At 48.2% G+C, this 15,123-nt stretch overlaps 1 protein-coding gene across 1 annotated transcript in view; it reads right to left on the bottom strand.

Moving 5' to 3' along the window:
• LOC119972898 (laminin subunit alpha-3-like) overlaps nt 1–15,123 on the bottom strand; it is a 412,206-nt gene that overhangs the window by 144,809 nt on the left and 252,274 nt on the right. The window contains 2 exon segments of the mRNA XM_038810443.1: nt 8,075–8,215; nt 11,678–11,822. Coding sequence (XP_038666371.1) covers nt 8,075–8,215; nt 11,678–11,822 — 286 coding nt within the window.

Here is a 15,123-nt window from a genome sequence, read left to right as displayed (position 1 = left end):
TGTGTGTCTGTGTGTCTGTGTGTGTGTGTCTGTGTGTGTCTGTGTGTGTCTGTGTGTGTCTGTGTGTGTGTCTGTGTGTGTCTGTGTGTGTGTCTGTGTGTGTCTGTGTGTGTGTGTGTGTGTCTGTGTGTGTGTGTCTGTGTGTGTCTGTGTGTGTCTGTGTGTGTGTCTGTGTGTATCTGTGTGTCTGTGTGTGTGTGTCTGTGTGTGTGTGTCTGTGTGTGTGTCTGTGTGTGTGTGTGCACCAACATCACATGGGCAGCCGTGGTTGAAGAAGGAAGTTCACCACCATCCTTTCAAGAGCAATTATTTTCTTTGTTGGAGAGGACTTAGGAAACTTCCCAAAGATATGTGAAAATCAATAGGTGAAGGGGAGGGAGGAATGTGAAACGCTCATCATTAGGGGAAAGGTGCTGGGGAAACTATTAGACCTAAAGGTTGACAAGTCCCCAGGGGCAGATGGCCTGCATCCTAGAGTCTTAAAATAAGTGACTGTAGAGATAGTAGATAGTCGATAGCAATGCATTGGTCGATGCAGCTTCCAAAATATCTCAGTGGATTGGAACATAGCTAATTTATTCAAGAAAAGAGGAAACAGGAAGCAGGAAACAACTGGCCAGACAGCCTGACATCTGTCAGAAGGAAATTTCTAAGATCCATTACTCGGGAGGTGATTCTAGGATAAGTAGAAAATCACAACACGATCAGGCAGAGTCAACATGGTTTTGTGGAAGGGAAATAATGTTTAACTAATTTATTCAAATTTTTTGAGAAAGGTGGAAAAGGGAGACCTGTAAATGTAGTGATCTGGATATCTAGGAGGTATTTTATAAGGTGCTGTATAAAAGGCATACATAAGATAAGAATACATAAGAGGGGATAACATATTCATGGATAGAGGATTGGTTTGCTAACAATAATCAGAGAGTAGGTATAATTGGGTCTTTTTCGGGTTGGCAAATGGAGTGCCACAGAATTCAGTGCTGGGGCCTCAACTATTTACAATCTATATCAATGACTTGGATGAAGGAACTGAATGTATGATCGCTAAATTTGCCGATGGCACCAAGATAGGTAAGAAAATTACCGAAGGGGCTGGTTTAGCACAGTGGGCTAAACAGCTGGCTTGTTACACAGAACAAGGCAGCAGCGCGGTTTCAATTCCCGTACTGGCCTTCCCGTACTGGCCTCCCCGAACAGGCGCCGGAATGTGGCGACTAGGGGTTTTTCACAGTAACTTCATTGAAGCCTACTTGCGACAACAAGCGATTATTATTATTATTAAATAGGCTGTCAAGAGGTGGTTGAGTCCATAAAGGGATATAAACGGGTTAAAGTGAGTGGGGAAAAAATTGGCTGATTGATTATAACGTGGGAAAATGTCAACTTGTTCACTTTGGAAAGAAGAATAGAAAAGCAGCGTACTAAAGAAATGCAGAGAGTTTGGAGAACGGGGTGGTACAGAGGGATCTGGGTGTCCTGGCTGTAGAGATAGAATGCAGGTGCAGATGGTGATTCAAACAAAGGCCATTTCGAAAGCGAATGGAATATTGCCGTTTATTGCAAAGGGAATGAAAAATTGGAAACTTGTGTTTTTTTAAAGGATTATCTGTGAACACTTTATTTATTGAGTAGGGAAGTTTTACTACAGCTGTGCAGGGCTGTGGTGAGACCACAGATGGGATTCTCTGGCCTCCTGAACATATGTTTCTTGGCGGCGTGCCGTTTGCGAGCAGTGGGACTCTCTGCTCCCGGCCCTGTCAATGGGTTCTCCCATCGGAGCCGCCCCACGCTGCCAGGAAACCCGCGGGAGGGGGTGCACTGCCGGCAGAGCCAGAGAATCCCGCCCTCAGCGAACGGTCAGAGAATTCCAGCCCGCATCAGGAAAACCATGGGTCTCTTTATTTGAAAAAATATATAATTGTCTTAGAAGTAGTTCAGAGAAGGTCCACTTGACACATTCCCGGGATGAGGGGCTTGCCATATGAAGAATGATTGAACAGATTGGACTGATACCCACTGGAGTTTAGAAGAGAGGTGATCTTATTGAAACACAGAAGATCCAGATTTGATAAAGTATTTGATAGGGTAGATAGGGTTGGTTTAGCACAGGGCTAAATAGCTGGCTTTTAAAGCAGACCAAGGCAGGCCAGCAGCACGGTTCAATTCCCGTACCGGCCTCCCTGAACAGGCGCCGGAATGTGGCGACTAAGGGCTTTTCACAGTAACTTCATTTGAAGCCTACTTGTGACAATCGGCGATTTTCATTTTCATTTTCAGCAGGATGTCTCCAGTCACGGGAGAGATTAGAACTAAGGGACACAGTTTCAGAGAGGTGGATACAATGAGGAATTATTTTTCATTAGTTTGTGAAATTCTCTTTCCCAGAAAGCAGTGGAGGTCGAGTCATTGAATGTATTCAAGGCTGAGTTAGACAGAATGATTGACAAGAGAGTTCAAGGTAATCGGGGGCAAATGGCAAAACGAAGTTGAGACCAGAAGCAGAGAAGCTATGATGTTATTGATTGACAGAGCAGGCTCAAAGAGCTTCTCCTGCTGGTACCCGTCCGGCCCCGGGTCTTTACCGGCCTACATGGCCTTCAGACCCTCCACTATCTCTTCCAACCCGATCGGGGCCCCCAGCCCTTCTACCAGCTCGCCGTCAACCTTTGGGAAATTCAGCCCCCCTAGGAAGTGCCTCATTCCCTCCGGCCCCGGAGGGGGTTCTGACCTATACAGCCTATTGTAGAAATCCCTAAACGCCTTATTCACCCCTACTGAGTCTCCAACCAGGTTGCCATCTCCGTCATTTACTTTCCCTATCTCCCTGGCTGCCTCCCTCTCCCTGAGCTGCTGTGCAAGCATTCTGCTGGCCTTCTCTCCATGTTCATAGATCGCCCCCCCTCGCCTTTCTCAGCTGCTCCACCGGCCTCCCTGTGGTCAACAAGCCGAACTCCACATGTAGTCTCCGTCGTTCCCTTAAAAGCCCTGCCTCTGGGGTCTCCGCATACCTCCTGTTGACCTGTAGTATCTCCTTTACCAGTCGGTCAGTCTCTGCCCTGTCCACCTTCTCCCTATGGGCCCGTATCGAGATCAGCTCCCCACTGACCACCACCTTCAATGCTTCCCAGACCACCGCTGCTGAAATTTCCCCCGTGTCGTTGACCTGCAGGTAGCTCTGAATACATTTCCTCAGCCGCTCGCACACCCCTTCATCAGCCAAAAGTCCCACATCTAACCTCCAGTGCGGGCGCTGGTTACTGTCTTTACTAACCTGCAGGTCAACCCAGTGCGGAGCATAGTCTGAGATTGTGATCGCCGAGTACCCGTGTCCACCCGACCTGCTCAAAATGGAAAAATCAATCCGGGAGTACACTTTATGCACGTGTGAGTAGAAGGAGAACTCAAGTTCTGCCAGCTATTCTCTAGGTCCACCACCTTCTCCAGGAGCTTCTTCTGCTGGTCTCTCAGCATCCCCACCTCCAACCCCACCACAGTTTGATGTTCCTCCTGCTCAGCCAGCGCCTTCTCTACTTTCTGGATCGCCCGATCCTGGGCGTCCAATCTAAGCTCCAGCCGCTCAATCGACTCTTTTATCGGGTCCAAGCAGCCCCGTTTCTGCTCAGCAAAGCCTTCTGAATAACTTGCATCAGTTGCTCTGTTGACCGCTGGGTTGACACACCAGAGGTCCGATCCTCCGCCATGCTGTCTCCTGCTGCAGCTTCAGCCTAAGGCTTCTCTGTCTTTCTGTTTCTGCCTTTACGAGCACTTCTAGCCCTTCTCTCCATGCACCGATGTGGGAATTCAGTACACAATTGCCTTTGTCTTCAATTTTACACTTCAAGTCCGGTAGAAAATCGGGGGTAAAGTCCAAAAGTCCGACCCGAGCAGGAGCCACCAAATGTGCGGCTTACTCCTTCATAGACGCCACTGGAAGTGAGGCCGGCACCTGTTCGGGTACAAGGAGGGAGAATTCAGGATGTCCAATTTACCTAACAGCACGTCTTTGGGGACTTGTGGGAGGAAAACACGGGAGAACGTGCAGGCTCCGCACAGACAGTGGCCCAAGCCGGGAATCGAACCTGGGACCTTGGAGCTGTGAAGCAACAGTGCTAACCACTGTGCTACCGTGCCACCTATGATTATGCATCCCAGAGTGTTGAAAGAGGTTGCTATAGAAATAGTGGACGTATTGGTGATCATTGTCCAAAATGTTATAGATTCTGGAATGTTTCCTGAAGATTGGAACGTTGAAAATGTCACCCCACTATGTAAAAATGGAGGGAGAGAGAAAACGGAACCACAGAACTGTCAACATTATATAGTTGTAGCGAAAATGCTGAATCTATTATAAAGGATGTGGAACATAGACAATGATGATCTGATTGGGCAGAGTTAGCATGGATTTAATTGGGAAACTGCGTTGATGAATTTATTGGAATTGTTTGAGGATATCAGCAAATTTGACAAAGGGCAGTTGATGGAGTTGGTATATTTGGATTTTCAGCAGGCTTTTGATTGGGCAGCACAGTAGCACAGTGGCTAGCTCTGTGGCTTCACAGCGCCAGAGTCCCAGGTTCAATTCCCGGCTTGGGTCACTGCGGAGTCTGCACGTTCTCCCCGTGTCTGCGTAGGTTTCCTCTGCATGCTCCGGTTTCCTCCCACAGTCCAAAGACGTGCAGGTTAGGTGGATTGGCCATGCTAAATTGCCCCTTAGTGTCTAAAAAGGTTAGGAGGGGTTATTGGGTTATGGGGATAGGGTGGAAGTGAGGGCTTCAGTGGGTCGGTGCAGACTCGATGGGCCGACTGGCCTCCTTCTGCACTGCATGTTCTATGTATCTATGTAGTTCCCCAAAGGAGGTTAATTAGCAAAATAAAAGCACATGGAGCAGGAGGGAATTTACTGGCACGGTTTCAGGATTGGCTAACAGGCAGAAAACAGAGAATAGGAACAAACGGGTCATTCTTGCGTTGGCAGGTTGTGGCTAGTGAGGTAGAGCAAGGATCAGTCCTCGGGCCCCAATCAGTGATTTGGATGTGGGGACAAAATGGAATAGTCAGTGGGAATGTGTGTTGTGAGGAAGATGTCAAGCGGGTACATGAGGGTTTGGACAGACTTAGTGCGTGAGCAAGAACATGGCAGATGGGGAAAATGTGATCCATTTTGGTTGAAGGAACACATGTGCAGAGAATTTCTTTACTGTAAGAAATGTAAATGTGTAGATGTATAAAGGGACTTGTTGATAAGTCACTGAAGGCTAACGTGCAGGCGCAGGAAGATACTAGGAAGAATTATGCAATATTAGCCTTTATCGCAAGAGGATTTGACCACAAGAATGGTGAGGTCTTGATTGAATTAGAGCTTGGTTAGACTGCACCTGGAGCACTTACCTCAGAAAGGATATTATTACCAAAGAGTGTGCGTAACAAATGTTCACCAGACTTGTCCCGGGGATGGTGGGACTGTCTTATGAAGAGAGATTGGAGAAACTGTATTCTCTAGAGTTTTGAAGAATGAGAGGTGAAACCTTAGACAGGGTGGATGCAGAGATATACTTCCCTTGGTTGGGGAGTCGAGAGCCAGGGAGCACAATTTCAAAATAAGGGGGATGCCACAACAGACCCAGATGATCGTATTGAATGGGTGAGCAAGCTCGACGGGCTGAATGGTCTACTTCTGTTCCTATGTTTCTTCCACCAAAATACAAACCACAGGTCTGAAGCATCAAATCTGGGCAGCAATTTCTGGGGTACCTTGATGATCCATCGCCAGGGCCAAAGGGGGAAGATTACCCAACTCCCTGGAAGGTATTTTTAATCAATTATGAAGCTGCCATCCCACTAGCCCTCCATGGAGTGTCATAAAGGAGGGCACCCCCAGAAACTGCTGGGAGAGCACCAGGATTTTCCTGGCAGTCTTCACATGTGATGGTGGGCCCTCCATATGTGGGAAAAATTCATACGGGGGCAAAAGGTAGCCCTTCATTAGCTACTTAGGCAGTTCAATTGGCCACTCGATAGGTAGCTGTGGTGCCAAGTTTCCTCCTGGTAAAACGCCGTGCTGGTAGACTACCCTGCCAGTGCGGTCTTCTGCCATACTGCTGGTCCTTGCACTTCCCAGCCCGTCTTTAATGAGCCAGCAAAAATTCAGCGCTCTATCCACAAATATTGGCAGACTATTTCTCGCATTTTCTGATTTGATTTAAGCATTTTGCTTCTGTATTAGCAGATAATAAAATATCTATCCATATTCAATAGGAACATGGGACTTAAGAGGCAATCAGTCCTTCCAGTCCACGCCACCATTCGATAATAATATAGCTAATCAGATTGTAGTCTCACTCCCCTTTATACCTGCCCTGCATAACCCTTGACTCCTTTGTCCATCAATAATCCAATTCGCCTCTCTTGTGCCTTGTCTCTTCCCTCTTCCCCCCCCCCCCCCCCCCCTGTGATTTGCCTTTCTTACCTCTTAGGTTTAGCTGTCCGTCCCCCCGTCCCCCCCCGTCCCCCCCTTCCTGGTCTATCTCTCCCTCTCATGCTTTGGCGATTTTCCCCTGATTCTTGGCTACCTGGCTATTCTTCTGCTTGTTTGTTGGCCACAAACAGGTCCCGGAACAGTCGCATGAATGGCTCCCACGTTCTGTGGAAGCCTTCGTCTGACCCTCGGATGGCGAATTTGATTTTCTCCATTTGGAGAGATTCCGAGAGGTCGGACAGCCAGTCTGCAGCTCTGGGCGGTGCTGCTGACCGCCAGCCAAACAGGATTCTACGGCGGGCGATCAGGGAGGCAAAGGCAAGGGCGTCCGCCCTCCTCCCCAGGAATAGATCTGGCTGGTCTGAAACCCCGAAGACTGCCACTATCGGGCATGGCTCCACCCTCACCCCCACCACTTTGGACATAGCCTCGAAGAAGAACCAGGTAGGTGGGGGGGAGGGGGCAGGGAAATGAGAGCCGGAAGGAAGGCACGGGATACAATAACGAACGTGGCATCTCCAGGAGCAGGGAACGAGGAGAATAAAGACGAAAGACGGGAGGAACGGCAGAAGCGGAAGTGAGCGCGAGACGGCAGCGAGATCCGTCCAGGTTTCGCAAGCGACAACAACACCAAACCCATTCGAGTATTGCCCACTGTAATTGTTTCTCCGGCACCCAAATGTATATTTACCTCCCCAGTCTCTACCCACACCCCCCCCCCCCTCCCCCCACCTCCCTCACCCCCACCAACAGTGTTGTAAATAATTTTGCCAGGTGTACAGAGTTGCTGCTGTTGAGCTGGTGCACAATACCCTACCAGTTATTCCATTTTATTTTTTATTGTACTTTTAAAAATTATTTACTATTTTATTTTCTTTGGTATGCTTGGGTGTGCCGTTCTCTTCTATATATGTGTATATAGATATACACTTTGTTCAAAAAGCCGATAAAAAACATTTATAAAAAACAAAAAAAAATCCAATTCGCTAAAGGAAGTGGGGCCTCTTGAAGATGGCCAACCAATGGTTGACCATGGTGGTGTAATGCTTGAAGATGGCCAACCAATGGTTGACCATGGTGGTGTAATGCTTGAAGATGGCCAACCAATGGTTGACCATGGTGGTGTAATGCTTGAAGATGGCCAACCAATGGTTGACCATGGTGGTGTGATGCTTGAAGATGGCCTACCAATGGTTGACCATGGTGGTGTAATGCTTGGAGACAGAAGTACATGTGATGGCGTCCCCAAGGATATGTTCAACCAGAATTGGCAAAGCGAATGTGTTTATAGACCTGAAATCTTTCCAATGCAAATTCTTAAATTAAACCGTGTATTGTTCTTGAATTATGAAATGAAATGAAAATCGCTTATTGTCACGAGTAGGCTTCAAATGAAGTTACTGTGAAAAGCCCCTAGTCGCCACATTCCGGCGCCTGTTCGGGGAGGCTGGTACGGGAATCGAACTGTGCTGCTGGCCTGCTTTAAAAGCATGTGATTTAGCTCAGTGAGCTAAACCAGCCCCTAGATTATAACAAAGAGATAAACCAGACATTTAGAGGAAATTTCAAATTGAGGATGTGGACTTTTTCACTCACTTTGGTCCTGGACTTATTGGAACTTCGACACTCATTTGTTATTCCAAAGCAAAAACAGCTTGTGCAGCCTTTGGGATTGGCTGGATCCAGGTGAAATGAGCCAGGACGACAGACATCGCACTGCGCACCTATAACGTTTTCCTAAAATGATGAAAGCAGAAAAATATAAAGTTCACGTAAACATTATTTTTCATGTTAGATGTAATGTTTGGGTCACTCTGATATAAAAGGTGGAATATTCTGCCCCCCCCCCCCCCCCCCCCCCCCCCGGCTTTGCCAGTGGCACTCGCATCCTCTGAAAGAATTGTGAGGATGGATGTTATTTAAAAAAATATATTTTGTGAGGTATTCTTTAAAGAAGACTGTATGTCTGTTTGTGTGTCAATGATGTAATTAAACTGGGAAAAGGTTAATGGAAACAGCTTGTCTGGGAGAACTGAAAGATGAAAGCAGTAGAGGTGTTAAATGCATACACCTGTAATGAATCTACTGTCATGTGAGAGCACCTTTAAGAAATGGGTGTGTATTACTGCAGTGATGTCAGAGAGTGGGTGGAGCTGGGCTGTCTGTCAGCTTTTTACCTTTGTTTTAGGCTGTTTGCTGCAGGGTGTGTTTTAGTTTCGTTTTCAGAGCTGGATAGCTGCTGTCACAGCCAGAAGGGGTATTAGTCTCTCTCTCTGTAATCTAAAAACTGTAAATCGATCCTTTGGTGATTTAAAACTAATAACTGCTCTCAGTAGCGACTTTAACCTGATGTGCTTCTGTTTAAAGGTTTTGTTTAAGTCTTACAGATGTTAAAAGGACAGCTTAACTTAGTGTTGTATTCTTTGGGGGTTGTATTTGAATTAATGGTTGCTAAGATGTTCACTGTATGTTTTAAAAAGGTTAACTTGAGTTCATAGAATAAATATTGTTTTGCTTTAAAAAATACTTTTCCATTTCTGCTGTACCACACCTGTAGAGTGGGCCGTGTCCATACCACAATCTAGTAAAAGTTGTGGGTCAGGTGAACTCCGTGATACACTTTGGGGTTCTCTAAACCCTGGTCCATAACGCTTCGGACAAGTGGATTTAAGTAAATTAGTAGAGTTTAGAAATAGACCCCTGGGGAACACCATTTCTAACCCCCCCCCCCCCCCCCCAGTCTGAAAAAAAACATTCTACCATGATTCACTGCTTTCTGTCATTAAGCCAGTTTTTGATCCATTTCACACTGGTCCTCCTACTCCGTAAGCCTTGTATTTGGCACCTTGTCAAACACTTTCTTAAAATCCATACAGGGCAGCACGGTAGCATGGTGGTTAGCATAAATGCTTCACAGCTCTAGGGTCCCAGGTTCGGTTCCCGGCTGGGTCACTGTCTGTGCGGAGTCTGCACGTCCTCCCCGTGTGTGCGTGGGTTTCCTCCGGGTGCTCCGGTTTCCTCCCACAGTCCAAAGATGTGCGGGTTAGGTGGATTGGTCATGATAAATTGCCCGTAGTGTCCTAAAAAAGTAAGGTTGGGGGGGGTTGTTGGGTTACGGGTATAGGGTGGATACGTGGGTTTGAGTAGGGTGATCATTGCTCGGCACAACATCGAGGGCTGAAGGGCCTGTTCTGTGCTGTACTGTTCTATGTTATTCTATGTTCTATTTACCACATTCCCTTCATCAATATTCTCTGTTGCTTCATCAAAACATTAAAGTAGAATAATCAAAGACAAACCACCTTTTACAAATCCATGTTGGCTCTCTCTAATTAGCTCAAAACCCTCTTAGCGCCTGTTGTGACATTTTCCCTTGATTAAGGATTCCAAAATATTACCCACCAGTGATGTTTGACTTATCAGTCTGTAATTTTTAGGACAGTCCTTATGCCCTGGGGCGGGATTCTCCAATTCGGCGGGAGAGTGTCCACGCAGTTGGAAACGGGCTGCTGGGAATACTGATTCTTGCCCCTGCAGGGGGCCAGCACGGCGCTGGAGCAGTTCACGCCGCTCCAGCCTCCCATCCCGGTGCGAACTGTGCGCCGTGCCAACCCGCGCATGCGCAGTGGCCTCTTTCAACGTGCCGGCCCCGACGCAACATGGCGCGGGAGTTCAGGAGCCGGTGCGTACGAAAATAGGCCCGGGGAGCAAGAGGCCGGCCCGCCGATCGGTGGGCCCCGATCGCGGGCCAGGCTCCATCGGAGGCCCAGCCGGGATCGGTGCCCCCCACCTCCCCTCACAGCCCCCCCCCCCCGACCCTGCGCGCAGAGTTCCCGCCGGCTGTGACCAAGAGTGGCCGGCGCCGGCGGGACCCTGCCTTTTTAGAGTGGCCGCTCGGCCCATCCGGGCTGGAGAATCGGGGGCCCAGCCCCGTAATGCAGTCCACAACCGCGCTGCGCCAAACTCGCCGGCGCCAATGGCGCTGATTCTCCGCGCGTGCTGGCGTCGGGGCTGCGTGGCGCGGTTGCGGGTATTCTCCGGCCCGGGGCTGGGAGAATCCCACCCCCTTTCTTGCAGAAAGATAGCACAGACATGATGGGCCTAATGGCCTCCTTACATGCTGTAACCACTCTATGGTTGTATGATTTTCCAAAATGCCTACCAGGGATAACTTAGGTTTAATGGAGATGCTCAAAACCATTAACAGTTGAGACTAATTGGATAGCCCCTTCAAAGAGCTGGGACAGGATTGGAAAGCCAATCTCATTCTGTGCTGTGTCATTCTATGATTCGATGTATGTTAAATAGGTTAAATTTCCATCAACATGGCAGAAATAGGGAAGAAGTAAAGGGGAATTCATTAGGCCATGATATCCTAATAATTGCAAAACGTCAAAGCCACAGAATTATTCTATTTAATTCTCCTAACTATTTACAACTTTGCTATTTTAATTTGTTTTTCAAACTGACACTGGATTGTTGCTTGGCATCCCTCCCAATCGTCAGCTAGGCTAAGATCAGAAACTGCTGGCGATAAGACACAATCTGTGACTGTGAATACATTCATAATGATGAAAAGTTACAATCATCGCCAAGAGAGGCGATTGTAAACAAAAGGTTATTTATTGGATGGCTCTATGTTCATCGATCTACAGACTGCCCTTGCAGAGGATGCAGAGGAGATGGACTGGACTGTGACCAAGGATGAGGGACTTCAGTTACGTGCCGAGACTGATATTATTCTCCTTCAGAGCAGAGAGGTTTAAGAGGAGACTTAATAGACTTGTTCACAATTACAGGGCTGTTGGGGGGTTTAGGGGATTGGGGGAGTGACGGGGAAACTGCTTCCTTTTTTTGTGGGAGGGTTGGTAACCAGAGGAGACCAAAAATTAAAGATGATTGCCAAAAGTGTCAGAGGTGAAGGGAATGTTTTATGATCGGGAATGTGCTGCCTGAATCAGGAGGAAGGAGATTTAACAGCAGCATTCAAAAGGAAATTGGATAACTGTTTAAAAGGAAAAACTAGGCTAAGGGGAAAGAGAGATTAAGCAGATAGCTCTTTCAAACAGTCAGCAGACACAATGACTGAGTGGCCTTAGTCATAGTCGGACACTCCTCTAATGTGAGAAAATGAGTGTATAATAATCTCACTTTATTTGCAATGTATCGCCATTTATTCCCGTAGAAAATAGGACTGACCTTACAAAGACACTGTCCAGTTATGGGATCACACACACTTGGCTGTGTTGCTTCACGGTTACATTTACAGGGAATGCAGCCTGGGTAACGGGAGTAACCGACGGAACAGCGGTCACACTGACGACCTGTCACTTTCGATTTGCATCTAAATGGATAAAGTATCTGAAATTAAACTGCTCACACCAGGTCGATGGAACACAATTTCTTTCTAAAATAATCTGACTCTTTGTATTTTCAATGGGCGTGATTTAACAGAAATGAAGCGGAGTCCCATGTCCAGGGCGTTTAGCCGGATGTTTCCCGGCCCTGGCAGCGACGAGAACAACCCCGCTATTAATCTGGACCCTGCTTCATTCCAGGGCCTCCGCTCACCAGTACAGGAAGGAAGGCTGATCTCTCGACCCCCCCCACCCACCACGGCCTCTGGATCCCCTTCTACGCCCCAACTCGTACTAATAAAGGCAGGATACCCCCAGACCAGATCCCTGATTTGGGCATGATGCCACCTGGGCAGCTTGGCACTCACTCCCAGGATGGCAGCGTCACAGGGCCCAGATGGCATGCTGCCCAGAGCCTGACCACCCAGGGGCCCCTGATCACCAGGGAGACCCCCCCCCACACCCCCTCCCCTCTCCCCCCACACACCCCCTCCCCTCTCCCCCCACACACCCCCTCGTGCCGATACGTCTGGTTTGCGGGAACAAGTGCTTAAACAGCGTCCGCTTGGGTCTCCAAGGTGAGGCAGCTCGGTCCCGGGCGCTGGGTAGATTCAGTGTAGACATATTCAAGTGAGACTAACTGCTCACACCAATATACAAATCTGGGTCCCGTCCTCAATGGGCGAGATCCAAATCGCGACGCCTAACGAGACCTTGTTAGATCTCGCCAGGCGAGGAGAGGTTGGTAATTCTCGCAAGAGTCGAGTCCCGAGTCGGGTGTGGCGCGGCCGATGGATCGCACCCAAAATATTAGAATTTTTAAAGTAAAGAACCAAACTAGCTGAATTTAACTCTCGTCACATTCCCCATCGTCCCATTCCCGCTTGCATAACGAAAGACTTTGATTTAGACAGCAACTTTCACAACCTCAGGATATCCCAAAGTGTTTGGCCGACAGTGGATAGAATACTTTTGAATTCGTTACTATAATAATGGTTTTGAAGGTGTTGGTTGAGGGTTAAATATTGACCAGTACACAGAGTAGAACCCACAGACCTTCTTCAAAGCAGTTCCACAGGGTCGGAGAAGGGGGATGGGGTCTTGATTAGAGTGGACCCAAACTCTCTGGAACTAGAAGGTGGTGATTTTAGAAGACATAATATCCCGACAGTGCAGAAGGAGGCCATTCGGACTCTCGGAGAGAGCACCCACCCAAGGCTCACTCCCCTGCCCTATCCCTGTAACCTCACCTAACCTGCACAGCTTTGGACACTAAGGGGCAAATTAACATGGCCAGTCCACCTACTGCACATCTTTGGACTGTGGAGGGAACTGGAGCACCCGGAGGAAACCCACACAGATAGGGGAGAACATCTGTACTCTACACAGTCACCCAAGACCGGAATTGAACCCGGGTCTTTGGCGCTGCGAGGCAGCAGTGCTAACCACCATGCCAACATGCATCCTTATTGAAACACAATAGGGGCTGGTTTAGCACAGGGCTAAAGAGCTGGCTTTTAAGGCAGGCCAGCAGCACGGTTCAATTCCCGTACCAGCCTCCTCGAACAGGAGCCGGAATGTGGCAACTAGGGGCTTTTCATAGTAACTTCATTTGAAGCCTACTTGTGACAATAAGCGATTTTCATTTCATTTCACACAAGACGAAGACGGCCTGATGGGACTTTAGCTGAAAGGCTGCTTCCCCTGCTGGGAAATCTAGAACTAAAGGTCAGCCAAATAGATTGAGATGAGGAGACATTTCTTCACTCAAAAGGGTAATGAATCTTTGGAATTCCCTACTCCTGACGCCTGTGGATGATCAGCCATTGTGTATATTCATGGCTCAGATCAATAGGCTTTTAGACTCGACCGGATCAAAGGATGTGGGGATAAGACAGGAAAACATAGTAAGATGAGATGGATGAATTGTGCCTCAGTTTAACAACTCATCCTGAAATGAGAATGAAAATGAAAATCGCTTATTGTCACAAGTAGGCTTCAATGAAGTTACTGTGAAACGCCCCTAGTCGCCACATTCCGGCGCCTGTCCGGGGAGGCTGATACGGGAATCGAACCGTGCTGCTGGCCTTAAAAGCCAGCGATTTAGCCCAGTGAGCTAAATCAGTCAAAGGCAGTACCCCCAACGGTGCTGCCCTCCCTCAGTACTGCACTGAGTGTGAGAGTCTGCACACTGTGCTCATGCTCCTCGATCGGGATTCAAACACACGAGCTTCTGACTCGAAGGCTCAGGAACCTGGCCGCTAGTTCAGTTCCCAATGCAAACCGCCTGCAATAACAAATGACAGTGGAGGGCCAACACCTTCATGGGTTGGCCAGTGGCCCAGTAGCTGTTACATGTGGAGGATCCCTCGCATGAGCCATTGCCACCACCCCTGCCTCTCACCTACCTGGCTTCCCACGCTGAGCCCACCACGGCAGCCTGGACCATAGTATGAGCCACCTGCATTGCCGACTGAAATCTCCGTCAGTATGAGAATGGGGCTTTAATAGACCCTGTCATTAATGTTCATTAACTCTGAATTGGCTCCTTTCAGGCGGGGCCAGTCTGATCGGAAGCTTCCCTCATTCAAACTGGCTTGGTGTTGGGACGGCGGCAGGGAACCAGCATGAAGATACACACCCCTCCATCTCCAATCTCAGCCCAAGCCATTTGCAAATCTGACCCTCAGAATGTTACAGAAGGGGATCAGGGATTAGGTGGAGAAGGCAGGAGAATGGGGATGAGAAAATTATCAGTCATGATTGAATGGCGGAGCAGACTCGATGGGCCGAGTGGTCTAATTCTGCTTTGATGTCTTATGGTCACCCATTGAGTCATGGCTGACACCTATCAAATGATGATGGCACAGTGGTTAGCACTGCTTCATCACAGCTCTAGGGTCCCAGGTACAATTCTGTCCTCGGGTCAATATCTGTGTGGAGTTTGCACTTTCTCCCCGCGTATGTATGGTTTTCCTCCGGGTGCTCCGGTTTCCTCCCACAAGTCCTGAAAGACGTGCTGTTAGGTGAATTGGACATTCTGAATTCTCCCTCTGTGTACCCGAACAGGCGCCGGAATGTGGCGACTAGGGGCTTTTCACAGTAACTCCATTGCAGTGTTAATGTAAGTCTACTTGTGACACTAATAAAGATTATTATTATTCTATCTCAACACCATGCTCCCGCTCTCTCCCATCGCGCTTGGTGGCTTTACTGTCTAGAAATCTATTCCTTCTTTCTTCAATACATTCAGTGATTTGGCCTCCACAGCCTTTTGTAGTAAAGAAT

The sequence above is a fragment of the Scyliorhinus canicula genome, chromosome 10 (genome assembly GCF_902713615.1).
Source record: "Scyliorhinus canicula chromosome 10, sScyCan1.1, whole genome shotgun sequence".
Lineage (NCBI taxonomy): Eukaryota > Metazoa > Chordata > Chondrichthyes > Carcharhiniformes > Scyliorhinidae > Scyliorhinus > Scyliorhinus canicula.
The sequence above is the reverse complement of the archived record's forward strand: the minus strand, read 5'-3'. Positions and strand labels throughout refer to the sequence as shown.